The sequence below is a fragment of the Ursus maritimus genome, unplaced genomic scaffold (assembly GCF_017311325.1).
Source record: "Ursus maritimus isolate PB19 unplaced genomic scaffold, ASM1731132v1 scaffold_27, whole genome shotgun sequence".
NCBI lineage: Eukaryota > Metazoa > Chordata > Mammalia > Carnivora > Ursidae > Ursus > Ursus maritimus.
Genome location: NW_024425230.1, coordinates 32,828,369 through 32,846,794, shown reverse-complemented (window position 1 = coordinate 32,846,794; position 18,426 = coordinate 32,828,369). Strand labels below are relative to the sequence as shown.

At 37.9% G+C, this 18,426-nt stretch overlaps 1 protein-coding gene across 3 annotated transcripts in view; it reads left to right on the top strand.

Moving 5' to 3' along the window:
* LRRC49 (leucine rich repeat containing 49) overlaps positions 1-18,426 on the top strand; it is a 150,789-nt gene that overhangs the window by 3,279 nt on the left and 129,084 nt on the right. For 2 of the 3 annotated variants that reach the window (XM_040643037.1, XM_008708526.2), the window contains 4 exons: positions 4,124-4,321; positions 4,679-4,781; positions 8,649-8,852; positions 15,061-15,127. In XM_040643037.1, coding sequence (XP_040498971.1) covers positions 4,124-4,321; positions 4,679-4,781; positions 8,649-8,852; positions 15,061-15,127 — 572 coding nt within the window. The remainder of the gene's footprint in view (positions 1-4,123; positions 4,322-4,678; positions 4,782-8,648; positions 8,853-15,060; positions 15,128-18,426) is intronic. The other variant, XM_040643038.1, reaches the window with a different exon arrangement.

The following is an 18,426-nucleotide window of genomic DNA, read 5'->3' as shown; positions in this document are numbered from 1 at the left end:
AAGCAGTTGGACTGTAGTTTGAGGGTGGGCTATGCACAACAGAAGAGGAAAGAAGCTTCCAAATACTGTCTTAGAACTAGGAAAAATAGCTAGTTAATGAGGGTAAGAGTATGGGAACACAGATATCTAGGAAATAAAGAAATAATGGAAATAATGGAAAGAGTGAAAAGTCAGGAGTTTCTACTGACTGAAAATCTTTCCCTTACTAGTGCATATAATTGTAGATATTTTATATCAAAGGCCTTATACTTCAGTGCACATCACCTGAGATTTTATTAGAAAGGCAGATTCTTAGTATTCCCCTTCCTTTCTTCCTCTTCCCCATTCTGATTTTATAGGTCTTGAGTGGGATTTGGAAATGTGCATTTTAATGTCTCGAGTCATTCTGATGGATGTGGTTTGTGGATCACCCCTTGAAAACCACTGCCTCATGTGATCTGGTTTTATTTCTGAAATGTAGTTTTCAGTCCAAGGAGAAATTTCCTTTAGCACATGTGAGTTGTTAGTTGGTTGTTAAAAACTGCTAGCCATCTGTACTGGGCTAGTGTTAAGCACTATAGAACCCTTATATACTGTACCATCCCCGCCTCCCAGAAGTTTGTATGAGGGGGTTGATGTGTGTAGGCCTGTCCAGGTTGTTCATCTCATTACTGCATGAACATGTGGTCATCTGGAATATTGGGTTAGTTTTCTTTTTTTATTTTGTTACTTCTGGACTTTCCTCTTGGGCCCATCTAATTTGACATGACTTTTCTCTTGTATTGTACAGTCTCGTCTTGGCCAACTGCTAGGTATGGCATCAGCTTAGCTGCAGTTCCACACTACGGGAAGGCATCTGTCTTGCTCTCTTTGATTCAGTTCAGTACATATTTATTGAGTATACTATGTGCTAGACACTGTATTAGGAACAGAGTTATAGACGTGAACCTGAAAATTTTCAAGTAGGGTTTTTTATGTTAGCATTATGAATTTCCTTTACATTTTTTATAATAATGTATTTGTTTTCTAAATCGTGAGTCAAACTTACATACTTTTCCCAAGCTCTTCTTGAGTTAGAAGAGGAGGTTGTTATACAGATTTCTGGATGACTGGCTGGGTAAATTTATTTAAGTGCTAAGGTATTACTAGATATTTGCTAATGATTACTAGATATTGCTAGAAATAGTATGAATTTTGTGAACCTAAGAGATGAATAGAGTTTTATACATAAATAATGACTCATGAAATACAGAATTCCTTAGGGAAAAATAAACCTTTTTTTTTCATTGAAGGATTTTATTCAAAATCATTCTCTGTAACAGGCTATTCGTTTGTACCCAGTTGTTTCCAAATGTGCATTCTCCGTAGTTCCAGGCAATTTCATGCAAAGAAGACCATGTGGCTGTAGCTGTTTTTTTTAACTTCTGTACTCACCATTCTACCTGTAAAGGCATACAACTTTGGAGAAATTATAAGTAGCACTTTATCAGGAAAGTTTGGGAATCTTTCTCTAATAAACTGCATCCTGATACCTAATCATTATAATTTCACCCTATTTCCTTTTTTACTCTATTTTTCCAAAAGTAATTAAACATAATAGTCCATTAGCATAAATTAATCAGTGGTACTTTCAGTCTAAAGGAAAGAAGCTGAATGTTTAGTTAGGCTGGTAAATCTAAAACTTGGCATGTGATTTCTTTTGGGCTTTTTGGATTATTGTTAAGAGTTAATCCCTGTATCCTTGAGATTTGTAAGAGCCAGATATTCCCCGGATACAATAAAATCTCAGTTAACCAGAATTTAATTTATTAGATCCCTTAAGTAAGAATTCTAAAATGTGTATATAGAGAGGAAGAGTCAGTACTTCACTCTTAAGATCATGATAAATCAGTGGGAAATCTAGAATCGGTATCTCAAAGATAAGGCTGAGTGGACACACACCCATCACCATGTACTATATCATCCTTCCACACATTTTCCCATCCATCCACCTACCCATCTGTTCATCCCCATATGTAGGGTGCAGTGCAGTAAAGATTCTTCTTGAGTATAGACCATTATTGAAAGAATCAAGATGATGGAGGGGGGTGAAGAGGGAGAGAGAATCTCAAGCAGGCTCTGAACTGAGCACAGAACTTGACATGGGGCTCGATCTCACGACCCTGAGATCATGGCCCTGAGATCATGACCTGAGTCAAAACCAAAAGTTGGACGCTTAACCAACTGTGCCACTGAGGCGCTCCTGATCAGCATTTTTATACCAAAATACAAGACTTTGATTTTCTTATTTTTAAAAACAGAAATAGTATATGCAAAATAAATTTCCAATTAACTTTTAGTAAATTGGAGAATCAATTAATTAATTTATTGATCGCTTACTAAATTTGGATTTGGCCAAGAATATAAAGAGATTAAAATGAGGTCTATCTCCCAAAGAGCTTATAAATTTAATTAGGAAAACAGGAGCTTCAGATCTGGTAATTAAATAGTGACATATGAAATAATAGGAAATGTTTCAATTAAAATTTTGCCATATAGTAATGTGGTTTATATGTAGGATGAAACATCCCACAAATATATATGAGTGTTTGATATACAAACATATGTGTATATATGTGGGTGTTTATATATCCATATAAGTATGTGGATGTGTCAATCATAGATCACTCTGGTTTCCAGTCATTTAGGGGATATTGTTTGTGGGTTTTAAGGCGTTTCTCCCTAATCATTCTCATTCCTTGCTATTTCTTGTAAGGTATATATCATTACTGATCATGATAGTAAGCTTATCATGGGGTAGGGATTATGACTTTTGTGTATAATAGGAACTGAAAAGTGTGAAGATAAAACTCCTTTAGGTATAAATGAAACTACTCTTTGATTATTTCCTGTATACCCCAAGTCTTCAAGGTAAATCTGCCTCTTAAATTGAGGATTGGCTTGAAGCCTTAACAAAATGATTTAAAAACCTAACTCTGATACTAATAAGAGAAATCAAGGTTGTCTGTTGTTTGGAGTTTTACCTTTATCATCTTTAGGTGACCAGTTACACCTTCATCAGTTAATCCTTGGACCAATTTTTGTTTGTTTCTTTTTTTTTTAACCATCTGAATTTTGATTTCCAAATCAGTTTACTGAATCATGGTTGCTTTGGTATCCTGCTAGGAGCTGAATCCTGTCACAAGAGCCGTTCATTGGTGAACATGATGGCAATTCTGAGTGCATATACTCTAGAATATCATTAGTAGTTATCTTGATGTTTCATGATATTTAGAAAAGTGGAGTATGAACACTGATTATTTTGCGCAAGACGAAGGGTGTGTGATAATTCGGTTTATGCTTTGTAGACCCATAGAAGCTAGCAAATATCGTTGCTTGACAGCTTTTAAATAGTGCTATATGGAACTTGGTTTTAAGTTGTCATCATATTGTCTGATGGTCTCCCAGAGAGTATGTTAGCATCCTAGATTTTGTTTTTTCTTTTCACCTTACTGGTCTGTTTAAGCAGAAGAATCCTGTGGTAACCATAGTTTCTATTTTACTGCTTATCGCTCCCTTCAACATCAATTGCCTCTTTCAGGAAAATTTCTCTTTATAGAAGAAAATACGTAGATTCCTCTGATGTTCAAACTGATCCCTTTGACCCATTACTCAAATCTTACCTCATTTCTGGAACTTCCCAGCATCTCTTCTTGACCATTCTACATTCTTCTGGTTCTTTAGAATAGACCTTAATATCCACCTCCCACCAAACCCATCTTCTTAAGTGGAAAATAACGGTTACATTTATGTGTGAATATATAGCTGATACTATTTTTTATTCTGCATTTTGTTTACATTGTTCTATATGGGCTATTAATTTCATATGTGTTTGCCAGTTTGCCGTAAGCTACTTAATGGCAGTCAGGTTTATAGGGCGAACAGCCTATAAACCTCGTAGGGGTATCATACACCCTGTGGACCCTAATTACAAATGTACAGTATTTATCCACATCCATTGGTCTCTGCAATATTTCTACTTAATAGCAGCTGAACATACAAAGAAAAAGTGATACATCTGCTATCCAAAACTACTTTCTCTGTATTTCCAGTAGCAAAGTCATGTACTGTGTAGCTTTGTGATAAACTTTTTGATATTTTGAAGGAGATGGAAGAGTAATAAGCCCTTCGCCTCGTAATAAATCATCATGCATCTCATCCACGACAAACGTGACAGAACTATGTGGGCTGGAAATGAAAACTGCCATGAGCTCCTTATCAGCATTTGGAGATTCTTCCATGCAGACACCTTCAAAGTCCAGAATCCGGCAGGGCTGTCATAGTGCTGGCCCAAATGTATCTGGTAATGAGGGACTATCATCTCAGTTTTAAGAGAGTTAAGATTTAGTATTAGGAGTCAGCCTTATAAAGGGGTAGAGAGAGCGCTAGAGTAGTTCTGTACTTTCAGCCGATCTGTAGGGCAAGGGAAAAATGATTTCGTATATACGGAACATATATACAGAACACGGAGTTTAGGGTTGAGGAGGAAAGAAACAAACTCATATATAGTAATTAATTTTAAGTGTAGAGAGTCTATGGAAACTGTACTTTCCAGAAAAGATATTTGTAGATGCCAAAGTTCTCCAAATATAAGGTGACTTTAGTTTCAAGATTTTAAAGGTTTTTCTTAATCAAGTAATTTGTATGTCCTTTTCAATAGGTGATCATATTACTCTGGCAAGCTCATCAATGCCATCATTTCCCATTCTGCAACGTTCTTCTGAAGAGAAAATTCTTTACTCAGACAGGTTGACCCTAGAAAGGTGAGGACAATTTCTTTTCTTTTCGTTTCTTATTTTGGCTAGATAATACATAAACATGGTACAGGATTGGAAAGATAGAAAAGTCGTTCTCTCATCTCTTGTTCTCCAGCTCCCCAGTTCTCCCACATAGGTGTAGTCACTGTTACCACTTTTTTTTTTTTCTTCCAGGGGGGTGGGGACAGATTTTATAGCCATGTAATATAACAGAGCTTACCTATACCCTGAAAGAGTAGTATAGGAATTCTAGACTATGACATTGATAAAAATGGATTTTAGGATAGAAAAATTTATGATATAGTCCTCATATGGGCCCTTCTGGGCCCTATCCAGTTGAGTTCCTGTTACGTTACTGGCCTGACCTCCTAATTTCTCCTTCATTCACTCTGCTGAAGTTACACCTGTCTCCTTGGTGCTGCTTGAATACCGCAAGCATGCTTATACCTCAGGACTTCTGCACTTGATGTTCCCTTTGCGTAGAATGCTTTTCCCCCACATACCTGTAGGTTCACTCCCTAACCTCCTTCAGGTCTTTACTCAAATGTCATTATGTCGGGGATAACCTTCCCCGCCACCATCTCCAAAGCTGCTACCCCTTCCACCCTGACACTCCCCAACCCCCTTCTCTGCCTTATTTTTCTTTTTAGCATTTATCACCCTCCAACATACGAAGTATTTTACTTATCAGGTTTATTGTTTGTCTCCTCCTACGGGAATATAAGCTCCACAAACTCCGAGAGTTTTGTACAGTTTTGTATCCTGAGCACCTAGAACAGAGCCTGGGACAAAATAGACTAAAAAATTGTTGAACAAGTGAATATATTTAGGATTTGATTCCTAGTTTTAAATCTAGGAAGCCCTCGAACCTTCTTACACTGCTGGTGGGAATGCAAACTGGTACAGCCACTCTGGAAAACAGTATGGAGGTTCCTCAAAAAGTTAAAAATAGAGCTACCTTATGACCCAGCAATTGTACTACTCGGTATTTATCCAAAGGATACAAACATAGTGATTCAAAGGGGCACATGCACCCCAATGTTTATAGCAGCAATGTCCACAATAGCCAAAATATGGAAAGGGCCCAGATGTCCACCAACAGATGAATGGATAAAGAAGGTGTGATATATATATATCACATATATATGTAAAATATATATGTATATATAAAATCCAAACATATATAAAATGGAATATTATATATCTATAATGGAATATTATGCAGTCATCAAAAAGAATGAAATCTTGCCATTTGCAACGATGTGGATGGAACTAGAGGGTATTATGCTGAGCTAAATAAGCCAGTCAGGGAAAGATAAATACCATATGGTTTCACTCCTATGTGGAATTTAAGAAACAAAACAGATGAACATAGGGGCAGGGAAGGAAAAATAAAATAAGATGAAAACAGAGGGAGACAAACCATAAGAGACTCTTAACTATGGAGAACAAACTGAGGGTTGCTGGAGGGGAGGTGGGTGGGGGGATGGGGTAAGTGGGTGTTGAGCATTAAGGAGGGCACTTGATGTAATGAGCACTGGGTGTTATATGCAACTGATGAATCACTGAATTCTACCCCTGAAACTAATAATATAGTGTATGTTACGTAAATTGAATTTAAATAAAAAAATAAAACAAATCTAGGAAGCCCTTGGCAGTAGAATGGTGGATGAAGCACCCTTATCCTATGTTAGTGCTATAACCAGTCTAGAAAAACCAATGCTGCTATGCATACCTTTAGCTTAGCAGTGTGTTTCCAAGAGCATATTTGTTTTTGTTTTTTTTTTAAGATTTTACTTATTTATTTGAGAGAGAGAGAGAGAGTGAGTGAGAGAGAGAGAAATGGAGCAGGGGAAGGTCAGAGGGAGAAGGAGAAGCAGACTTCCCACTGAGCGGGGAGCTGTACATGAGGCTTGGTCCCAGTACTCCAGGATCACGATCTGAGCCTAAGGCAGATGCTTAACTGACTAAGCCTCCCAGGCGCCCCATCCAAGAGCAAATAGTTAAGCAAACTTCTTACATTAGCAGGACACAACTGACAGTGAATTGTCATAGACCATCTGTGTGTATGGTTGGGAAAAAGCTCTCCGGAGGGTGTGATGTGTTGTGATGTAGGCAGAGCACCACTTGAGGGCACTAACTCTCATGACAGTTTTGCAGTATTGTTGTTCCAGTATCAAGTAGGATATGCAGAGGCAAAAGTATTGTCCAATATGCATCTGGTATTGGGACAGGAGGTGCCCTGAGCAACTCAGGGATTTTGTAGGCAGAACAACCCCCACCCCGCCCGGCCCCGCCTTACCACCTCGGAAAGCACTGGCTTATTGCGTGTGTGTGTTTGCTTGTTTTACTGCATGGCAGGGACTTAGGGGGTTAGGGGGTGGACAAGTGAGCCTTGCAGTTGGACTTAGTCACTGGATTTGGAATCTAAGAAAGTGACTTTATTTCAAGCTATAGTAACTTATATAAGAGAGAAGTCCGAGATTATTTATTTTCCTTTCTCAGTGATGACTGACTCAAAAATTGGATGAACTAGAAGCTGGGGTATTGGTAAGTTTAACTGAGAAACAGAGGAAGACTGAAGCAGGAAAAAGGAGACAAAGTTATTTGCTAAGCTGATAAAGATGTAAATTTTAAACTAGAATACTTGTCATTTATTAATTTATAATTTATAAGACAAGAAGCAAATGTGGTAGTATTGAGTGCGTGAAATGAATTCTAAATAAGCACACAGAAAAGAATTAAACTCTTGTCTATTATGTTTTACTTTTCTTCTATTTTAAACTGAGTTTTTCAGGATCTGTATTTTTAAACATCGTATCCTTGTCAACTGTTTGCATTCAGTCATTTCTTTGTGCCAGTCATCTTTATAAATGAGGATGATTCTGATCACCTCCACAATTTCACTCATGCTTGTAGCATTCTGATTTATTTTCTTTCAAGGTTACGTTTGCTTGATTTTTACTGAAAGGAAGTACTAATAAGTCTCTCCTATAGTTGTTCACACACTGATCAATACAGTGACATTTTCCTTGAACACTCTTGAAAACGTCAGAGTGGAATCACTCCTCTCTGGTCATTTTATTACAAGAGTGGAATTCTTAAAGGACCCTGTATGTATTTACTTCACATGTAGTACATAATAACTTTTTGCATAATAGAGGCTTTAGTGTTTCAAAGACAGCTGAAAGGATGTAAGGTTTCATCCTATCCAATAGCATTCTAAATGTTCCGCAAAGTCTAAAGTTAATGTTGAACCATGTAAACATTCTTAAAGTCTAAGCTTCTGAGGGAATGTGTTATAAGGACCACCTTTCCATTAATGGATTTCAGGATGCAGCTATTTCCATCATAGTGAACTGTAGATGTCTGAATTTCTTGCTTTTCCTAAGATGTAGTCCAGCTCAAGAGGCTGTGGTTCTCTGAGAGACCTGTGTATAAATTGTTGTTTTTTCCCTTATAACTTAGTTGCCTGGGCAGTCTTTGTATCAGTGGATTGATAGCAAGGACATCTCTTAGGTTATGTGACATGGCTCTTTGAATCATTGCAGTCTTCAGAAAGCAATTACATTGAGTGTTTTCTGATAAGTCAGTTTTATGTGAAATAACTGATATTGGAGATTTTTTTAAATACAATGAGATCTTAGACTTCATTATAATAATTGCCTTTGTCAAAGTATATTGTCTTTTATAGAAGTGACTTACAATTAGATCTAGGATGCTCCATTCCTGGAGCCAAGAAGTGGTTCTCTTTAGCTTTTTTCTCCTCACAGCATGGGAGCACAAAGATACTATTAATAATATTTGTAATAATAAAAAGAAGAGGCAGGTTGTCACATCGAAACTTTATTAACCTTTTAAAATGTTTTCTAGGCAGAAGCTGACTGTATGCCCTATCATTGATGGAGAGGAACACCTTCGTTTGTTGAACTTCCAACACAATTTTATAACTCGGATCCAAAATATTTCTAATCTACAGAGGCTAATATTCTTGGATTTATATGATAACCAAATTGAAGAAATCAGTGGGCTTTCTACTCTGAGATCCCTCCGTGTCCTTCTGCTGGGGAAAAACAGGTAATCTTTGTAGAACAGATTTGTTTATTTACTCAGGGCTAATATTGAGACTTCTGGTTTAAGATGGCAACTCAGAACTGAATATACTTAAGAAACGAACACACTGAAAAAAAAAAAACAAATTGACTAAAATTGGTAAGATTATTTGAATGGATTAAGATGCAGTCATAATTTGTTTTACGAGATTCAATCTGACAGTCAAACCAAATAGTATTTGTTGAATGGGTATTTTATTATTTCCATTGCTTCCCAGTGCCATATCTTATATGGAAGTAAATAGCAGACTTTGGCCTTAACTTTATGTTTTCTTGGGCTATCTTGTAAGTGTGTGGATTCACTTTAGGTTTATGTGTGTTTCACTTATCATTCCTCCCAGTGCTTGACTGCGGGCGGACGTTTGCTATTTCATGTTTGTCAAATTACTGATTGATTCTTGTTCAGATGGTGTTTTCAGTATGAATTTAACATTACATCCTATAGGAACTTCCCCAGTTCTTTTTATAAGGCTGTATTATGTAGTGCAGTTACACAATTTCTGACTAATTTCCTTGATATTTGTCTATGACTTTTCTCTCCATTCTGTTTTGCTGGATAGCTTTTGCAGTGCCTACGAAGAAGGGCTGTTGAGCATACTCCAGAAATAACTTTTATGGTATCAAATGATGAATTTTAGATACAGCATTATACCCAAGCTTGGTTCCCCTCTCCCCTTCCCCCACCTCCTCCCTGATAGCATGGATCTCGAATTACCTCTTTATTCTCACTGGCCAGTGGTAATATAAGGTACTTTTTCTAAGATCATGCCCCAGAATCCTAGGCTCTTGTCTGTTCTCTGTGGTTTCTTGAAAGTTCCCACCAATGTAGTTTATCGCCTCTACTTGGTTCCAGCGTTACACCGAGCATTATGGTAGCTGGAGGGAATTTGGGGAAATGGTAGGAGCATGGAGTGTTAGAGCAGAAAGTGACCTCAGAGACCAGTTCTCTCATCTCACAGATGAAGAAATGGAGATGTAAAGGGACTTTTGCAAGGTCAGATATGTATAACCTGTATGCAGTAGGAGTACCCCAGTGGAGCAGTTGAGGGAGTAAAGTGAGAAGTCAACTTTTCATGCATTGAAGGCATTCCCTTCGAGGTGCTCCTGTTCTCTCTCCCAGAGATTTCTTAACTAGTCCTGATCCTTGGAGTTTTGATTTGTTTGAGTAGCTTCCATTCACGCTTTAGCACTATTGCCTTATGCCCTCCTTTCAGTCCCGGAGTCTGTCCTAGTGGCATTTGTGATCTCCTTTGCTGGTTTTAAACAGAGTCTCTAAGAGCTGCTCCTGGCTCCCAGTATTTTAAATCAACTCAGTCTCCTTTTCTTCCTGCTTCTACTTGCAGCTTTCCTGGCTTCTTGGAAATAACCTCTTTAAGTTTTTTAAAAATGAAGTTGTGGGCTCAAAGACACCAGTCCATCTGACCTTCTGACCTTTTCAGAGGTCTCTTTGCTCCTCCAAGTCTAAGGGACCTAATGCCCTTTGCTGTAGCCTTACCTTGGTCAGGTAAAAGCAACCTAATGCAGTCTCTTCTTCCTCTTTCTACTTCACATTTTTGTTTGTTTTGTTTGCGTTTGGTCATGTTTTACTTTATTTTTTCACAAAAGGAAAATAGCCATTAAGCAATTTTAGAGCTGTTAGTGTACTCGAATAAAAAAGAAAGACAAGTTTCCACATTCTCCAAAATGCGTGTTTCTGAAGTATGCACGGTTCTGAAGTATTAACAGTGCCCGTCCGCCTTGTGTTTTTAGGTCAGCTGTGTGAGCCCGGAAGATGCAAGTCTAACCTGAGGCAGTACCTTAGTGAACTTTAGGCAAACCTGGCTGAAAAGTGCTCAAGGAGAGAGCAGCTCCTTTGCTAGCCTGTCTCCCCTGGTTTGTCTTGGATGAACTGTTGCCCCTTGCTGGGGGAGTCCCGGAAGTTTTCTCCCTCTCATTTTGCAGAGCGCTGCACCATCTTTTAGTCCAAGACAATGGAACCAGATGTTAAAATCAGGGCAACCATATTCTTCTAAGTTCAAGCAGCTCCCACAAAGATTTCTGCCCCAAAGCTACAACGACTGTGCTCAGATTCTGTATGTGAGGTTTGCGTTGCTACCGAGGAACCCCCGGTCCTTCTGTACCACTGTGTTACTGAAGTTCTTGCCATCTCACTCTTCTGCTTTTTGTGTTCCTGTTTGTCCTTATGAGATCTTCTGGTGCCCTCATGATCACAGGCTAATGGGTGGAACTTCTATGTATTTTTTTTCTGATCACCCAGGACTATAGATACAAAACTCTCCACCAGGCTCTGGGATTCCATATTCCTTTCCTATTGCTTCCTTGAAGGTCTCCACTTAAGGATTTGCCTCTAACACCTGAAAAGCCTAGCCTTCATATAGATTTTGAGGTGAGGTCCTCACGCAGGCCTCAGTATCATAACGTAGCCTGCAGAGATGGGCTCTGACGTACCCCTCCGGGTCTGTAACTGCTGATGTGATGGGCGAGGCTTGTCTTTTCCTAGTTTCAGTCCATTTAATGGGAGAACTTCCTTCTAAAAAATCTTTCAGGTCGTTTCGGGAACTGACTAGGATTCTGTGGATTCCTCAGATCAATACCTAATCTAAGCAGTGGTCTCCTGGTCAACTGATACCTTCATCTTCCTCTGAATTCTTTAGAATTGGATCTTTTTTTTTAGGTCATTAGGTGTTGCGGGTGGGGAAAGAATCTGTGATAAAGGTAGTTCACGAAGACAAGACACCGAGATGTTTGATTGGTCTTGGGTTTAACTGACAGCGAGCTACTTACCTATTTTTTTTCCATATTCACCTGGGCAATCCAAGTCTGAAATGAGAATAATAAAGCCACTATATGTCAAAGCTAAAAGAATGCTTGAAGTCACAATATATAGGAACTGTTTTACTGGATAGCTTAATAGTATGTGAGGCCCTGGTGGAATTCTGTGGGAAGGCTTACTGCACATGAAGGTCTCTGGGATTGAAGTACCTTAAAACTGCCCAGGGTTTCTGATAGATACAGAAACAAAGCATCGATCCTCCAAATCAGAGAACTTTAGGCTGAGACCGTCTCCATCCCTTGTGTATAATTTTCAAAACGTTAAAAATACAATTCTCAGACAAACAGTAATTAACAGGCCAGTGTTTTAATTAACTCAATAATGAAGGAACCAGTAGGATGACAAAGCTGATTCAAAAGGAGGATAAGAGAAACTGATCAATGAAAAGTAAAGAGTGCCAGAATATTCTTAGGTTATAAAACAGGTTGATGTCCTACAAAGCAATAAAATCATAACCCTCTGGGTTATTTTTTCTAACACAAAGGACTAAATTCCATTCCTACCTGGCAGAAATCATCATTATATCTTAATCAGTTTTCTACCAGTTAGTATATAACACTACAGAGTTTGGGCTCTAATCACTAGTGTTAGGTGACCCTTAGATAAGCTTGCTCACAGTGCTCTGATATGAATTGAAAGGACATGCAGTTATTCCTTTGCCTTATTTACACATTTTGGTTATCTATGCTGAGTAGCACTCTTTCTCTAAATTTTATTTATTTGAGAGAGAGAGATCATGAGCAGGGGGGAAGGGTAGAAGGAGAAGCAGACTTCCTGCTGAGCAGGGAGCCCTATGTGGGACTCATCCAGGACTTTGGGATCATGACCTGAGCCAAAGGCAGATGCTTAACTGACTGAGCCACCCAGGCACCCAACACTCTTTCTTCTATACCCACCATATCACAGTTTACAAAACTGGTTTTTATACTGTGTGTTTTTCACTTGAATATATTTTATTATTTACATCTTCCCATATCATTAAATGTTGTTCGAAAAAACATTTTTTGAAAATACATTTTAAGAGCTGCATAACATAGATAGATGGATGTGTAATAATTAGTTAATATTTCCATGCGTTAGACATTTACGTTGTGTCCCTTTTTCTTTGCTGTGATATTGCTGTGATAAATCTCCTCATCCATAAATCTTTGCCTCTCTGATTATTTCATTAGAACATGCTTTAGGACTTTCAAAGTAGGTGAGTTCATCCTCATGAAACTCATATGGAAAGAGAGTTGAGATTTGGTGACGGAGGTCTGTATTTTAAGGTAATACTTCTCAAAATGTGATCTCTGGCCCAGCAGCATCAGCACCACCTAGGAACATGTTAGAAATGCAAATGTTTGGCCCCTGGCCCAGAAACTCTGGAGGTGGGCCTCAGCAGTCTATATTTTAGCAAGCCCTCCAGATGACTGTGATACTCACAGAAGTTTGAGAACCACCGTTTTAGGGAATGTGAGCTTGGCAGTATCAAAGAGTTGCATAAAAGGCTTCTCTAATAGCTGGGAGGTCAGATTGCTGTTAGAGAGCATCACTCTTTCCTAAGCCATATTATTAGGGTATTTTAATTTTCTCCAACTGTTCTAGGTATTTCAAGAGCAAAGCAGGCAAAGAACAACTTTGCTAACAGTCTTGTCTCTTTTCCTATCTGATAGTGTCAGCATAAGCTTGAGAAATTCTTTTAAACTGCTAAGGAAAAATAGGGATAGGAAGAACAAAAGATAAGATGAGGGGAGTGGTGTGTGTGTGAGAGAGAGAGAGAGATAAGGGGGAGAAGAACTGCTGTCATATTGTGATGGGCCATAGGTGTATGATAAATATTATTATATACCAAATTGGATTGAATTGGTTGTGGTGATATAGTTCTGGAGTTGGCAATGATGTAAGATGGCTGAGATCACATGGAGATGGAAATTCTCGAAGTTTAAACTGGGATTATGTTTACATGGCCATCAGCATATATGAAGTTTGAAGGGATGATCCAGGTTCTGGAAACATTTAGGAAGGTAGAAATGGTTCTTTGAGGCAGTAAGCACTGACAACAGAAATAAATAGTGATAGGCAGATGGTGATCGAGATGGATTGCATGAACTCCATTTCTACCCTTTCTTTGCCATTGCTCCTTTCCCTCTACTGAATTATGGCAGTACGAAAAAATAGGATCTTTAGGAGGGAAAACAATAAAAAGGAAGTAGTTTTTGTTTTGTTTTGTTTCATTTTGTTTGAACTGTCCAGTTGGAGGCAGTTGGGTAGATAAGGTAGCCAGAAAAGATAGGAATGAGGGAGACAATGGGTGGGCCCTAATCATTAAGGCATATAAGAAGGAGCATTTTAGAGATAAAATGCTGTGTTTTAAAATTTATAGCAAAGTGTAGCTTTTCACAAGATGGCAAATCAAAAATTCCAAATATTCACAAACTGAGCAGGTCCAGTAGAAAACATTTAACTGGTGTCTAATTTATCTCTGTGATAAATAATCCTCCTATGAATACTCTTGTACATAAAACTCATCCATTTAGTTAGTGTATGTTTATTTATTCATTAAACAAATATTTCTTGGGTTCCTGCTCAGTGCCAGCCCCTTTTATAAGTGCTGGGGATGGATTAGAGAATATGTTGAAATTTCTGCACTCTTGAAGCTCACGTTTTAGTTGAGGAAGGAGATCATAAGAAGGTAAACACATAAGCAATATAATTTTAGGCAAAGATAGGTGCAATGAAGTCAATTAAAGCGGGGGAAGGAGAGAGTATTGGAGATAGGAAGGGGGAGTGAACCATGCTAAGTTCTGGGTGAAGAACACTGAGGAAGAAGGAGCAGAAGGATAAACACCCAAAGGCAGAAATGAACTTGTCAGGTTAGAACTGGCAAGAAAGCCCTTGTGGCTAGAGCAGACAGCGCCTGAGCCATGGTAGGAGATAAGCCTGGAGGAAGAGTCAGCAGTGGCAAGGTTTAGAGCCTTGAGAACTGAGGTAGGGGGTTTAGATCATATTCTGAAGGGAACTGCCTTGAATAAGTGCCTTGTCCTAAGGCTCTTAGAAGTAGAATTGCTTTTTCCTAAAGATACGACTTTTAATCTGTCTTTGGGACATTTCCCCCAATGGGATTGCATCTTTAACATGCTAATTAAATCAATGGGAAATGTGTTTTTGTTTTACATATAGTTACATATAATCTCTCTATGCATGCGTGTTTATATGGAGATAGCTATAGCTATCTCTATACCTGTCTACTTATCTATAGAGAGAAAGAGTAAATTAAGATGAGTTAAGCCTTAGCATGTTTTGATTTACAGTAAATATGATACATCCATATTTCTACTCTACTTATTCTGAATTTCAGAATCAAGAAAATTTCGAATCTGGAGAACCTCAAAAGCTTAGATGTCTTGGACCTTCATGGAAATCAGGTATTGTAAAGCCCTTTTCTTTCTTTTCAGGAAAAAAGTCTAGGAAAATTTGGTATTATAAAATTTTAACAATGATACTTGTGTTGAAGTACTTCAAGAGTTACTTTACTGATTCACTGAAATTTCTAACGTATTAAGCCTGTTTATTTAAGATATGGTAATTCCTTAGCAGTAAATGACAGATGAAACTTCTAAAACATTTGGAATCCTTAATAGTTATGATAATTTCATTTCTTATTTAGTCTTTTTGAAATTTTATTTATTTTATTTTATTTTATTTTATTTTATTTTATTTTATTTTATTTATTTGACAGAGAGACAGAGAGAGCACACAAGCAGGGGGAGTGGAAGGCAGAGGGAGAGGGAAAAGCAGGCTCCTCACTGAGCAGGGAGCCCAACACGGGGCTCGATCCCAGGACCCCAGGATCATGATCTGAGCAGACACTTAACTGGCTGAGCCACCCAGGCGCCCCTAGTCTTTTATTATTTTTAAAATACCTGTTTTCCAACCATAGCCCAACAACTTGAATATTACTAATGATTTTTTTCTACTTAGGTATTCCTCCTATATTCTGAGATCACCACTATCCAGGATTTCACATTTATCATTCCCTTGTGGATTTTTTTTAAGTTGGTTTTATCACATACGTGTGTGTAAATAATACCTTGTTTAGTAATATTGTGTTGTAATTTAAAAAGGTATCATACTCTATGTTGTCATCTAGTGTTTGCTTTTTGCATATAACAGTAGCTTACTGAGATTAATCTATTTAGATTAAGTAACTGTAGTTTACTCCTTTTTGCTGTTGTAAATTCCATGGAATGATTATATGAAAACCTTTTTCTCCAGTTTATTATTAATAGACATTTGGGTTGTTGCCTTTTGTTTGTTTGTTTCTTTTTAGGAATAGCACTTCTGAGAGCATTCTTATATGGGTTTCTTCTATATACCATATGTATTTTAGGGTATATATCTGGGAGTGAAACTGATAGAACAGAAGTTATTTAAATTCTAACATTAAAAGATAATGTCAAATTGTTTTCCAAAGTGGTTGTACCAGTTTATACTCCCACCAGTAATGCAGGATAAATCCTGTTGCTTCACATTCTTTTCAACATTTGGAATTGTCATACTTTTTTTTTTTTTAATGACTCAAGGATTTATTAAGTCATAGATGCAAAACATACTACCAATTACATTAGCAAAAGATCAATGTAAAAATACCCCACAATTCTACAACTGTCAATTTAAAAAATGTTGTTCGAGTAGTTGAAAGGTCCAGCTTTATATTCTTGCCAGTGGGTAAGTTATACAGAACTTCATTAGCACAAGCACAAGCTTCCAGAACCTCACAAATCCAGAGGAACCTGGTTAGGCAGAGCAGGCGGAAGTGTGTGTCCAGGGGGGTGAGACAAAGAGGAGGGTCAGCGTTAGCCAAGGTATGGTGTTGGTGATCTGGCAAGACAGTGATGTGAAGAAAGTTCATAGTCTAGGAATATCTAAAATATTTCAAAAACTGTAAAGCTGCAACATGTAATTTTTACACCTAGTTACAGAAAACTAAGAAAAATGCTTATTAGCTTTGAATAAAGTAACAAGGAAATAGGAATGCACTTTTATTAATCTACAAAAAAAATTTCTAATGCATTATCAATCAGAAAGATTTTATAATACAAGAAGGCATATCGCTCATCAAGAAGGGATTCTATAAGAAAAGCACTAAGTTAGCAACTATGGCAATGACCAGTTCAAAGATTAATTAAATGCCCAATTTCAGGAGGGATGGCCAGTCTAAGAAAAAGCTTAAAACGGTGATAATACCGATCTTTCCTCATCATTTACTGCATTTCACAGAGATGAACCTTTTAAAATTTTATCAGTGACACTTTTACTCAGTTTAATTATGATGTGTACAATGTAGTGTAAATTAACCTCCATATTTTGTCAAAATAGCTGTCTTCATTCTTTGATCACATCCATGCTGCACACACTCCACCCCAGTGCGCCCACGGCTAGAGCAGATGCTTCATCAGAGGGATGTGGGAGTAAGAGGTCTGTTCAAAATCTCAGCAATAGCGTATCACGAAGTTTTTTTTTTTTTTTTTTTTTTTAAATCTCACCACGGGGGCGCCTGATTGCTGCAGTGAGTTGGGTGTCCAACTCTTGGTTTCGGCTCATGTGGTGATCTCAGGCTTGTGAGATCAAACCCCCAGTGGTGCTCCATGTTCAGCACAGTTTGCTTGAGATTCTCTTTTCCGTCTGCCCCTCCCCCCCCAAAATAAATAAATCTTTTTAAAAATCTCACTACAAAATCAGAAAGATTGATCCAAAGAATTTGGAGTCCTTACACTCATTCCATTAGGACGTAAAGTCCAGTGTTAGGGAATGGATGCAGACTGATAAATTACTGGTACATTACATGGCAACATTTCATGAAGGAGGCTCTGCTGCTTTCTTATCAGAAACTAATTAGGAAGTGTCTGCATTTCCAAACTTGAGATGTTGCAGTCTCTTCTTTTTTTTTTTTTTAGAAATAAAAATAAGATTTTATTTGGTAATGAAATATACCAAATGTAATCAGGAAATATCTTTAGGTATTAGAGTTTTAGGGGATTTGTTTATTCTCCTTTATACTTTTTTGTGTTTTTCAGGTTTTCTGATATAAACAAGTCTTTTTTTTTTTATTATGTTAAGTTAGCTACCATAGAGTACATCATTAGTTTTTGATGTAGTGTTCAATGATTCATTAGTTGTGTAGAACACTCAGTGCTCATCACAACACATGCCCTCCTTAATACTCATCACCCAACTACCCTGTCCCCCTACCCCCCTCCCCTCTGAAACCCTCAGTTTGTGTCCCGGAGTCTAGAGTCTCTCATGGTTTTTCTCCCTCTCTGATTTCCCCCCCTTCAGTTTTCCCTCCCTTCCCCTCTGGTCCTCTGTGCTATTCCTTATGTTCCACATTTGAGTGAAACCATATGATAATTGTCTTTCTCTGCTTGACTTATTTCACTTAGCATAATCCCCTCCAGTTCCATCCATGTCGATGCAAATGGTGGGTAATCATCCTTTCTGATGGCTGAGTAATATTCCATTGTATATATGGACCACATCTTCTTTATCCATTCGTCTGTTGAAGGGCATCTCTGCTCCTTCCACAGTTTGGCTATTGTGGACATTGCTGCTATGAACATTGGAGTGCATGTGTCCCTTCTTTTCACTATATCTGTATCTTTGGGGTAAATACCTAGTAGTGCAATTGCTGGGTCATAGGGTAGCTCTATTTTTTTTTTTTTTT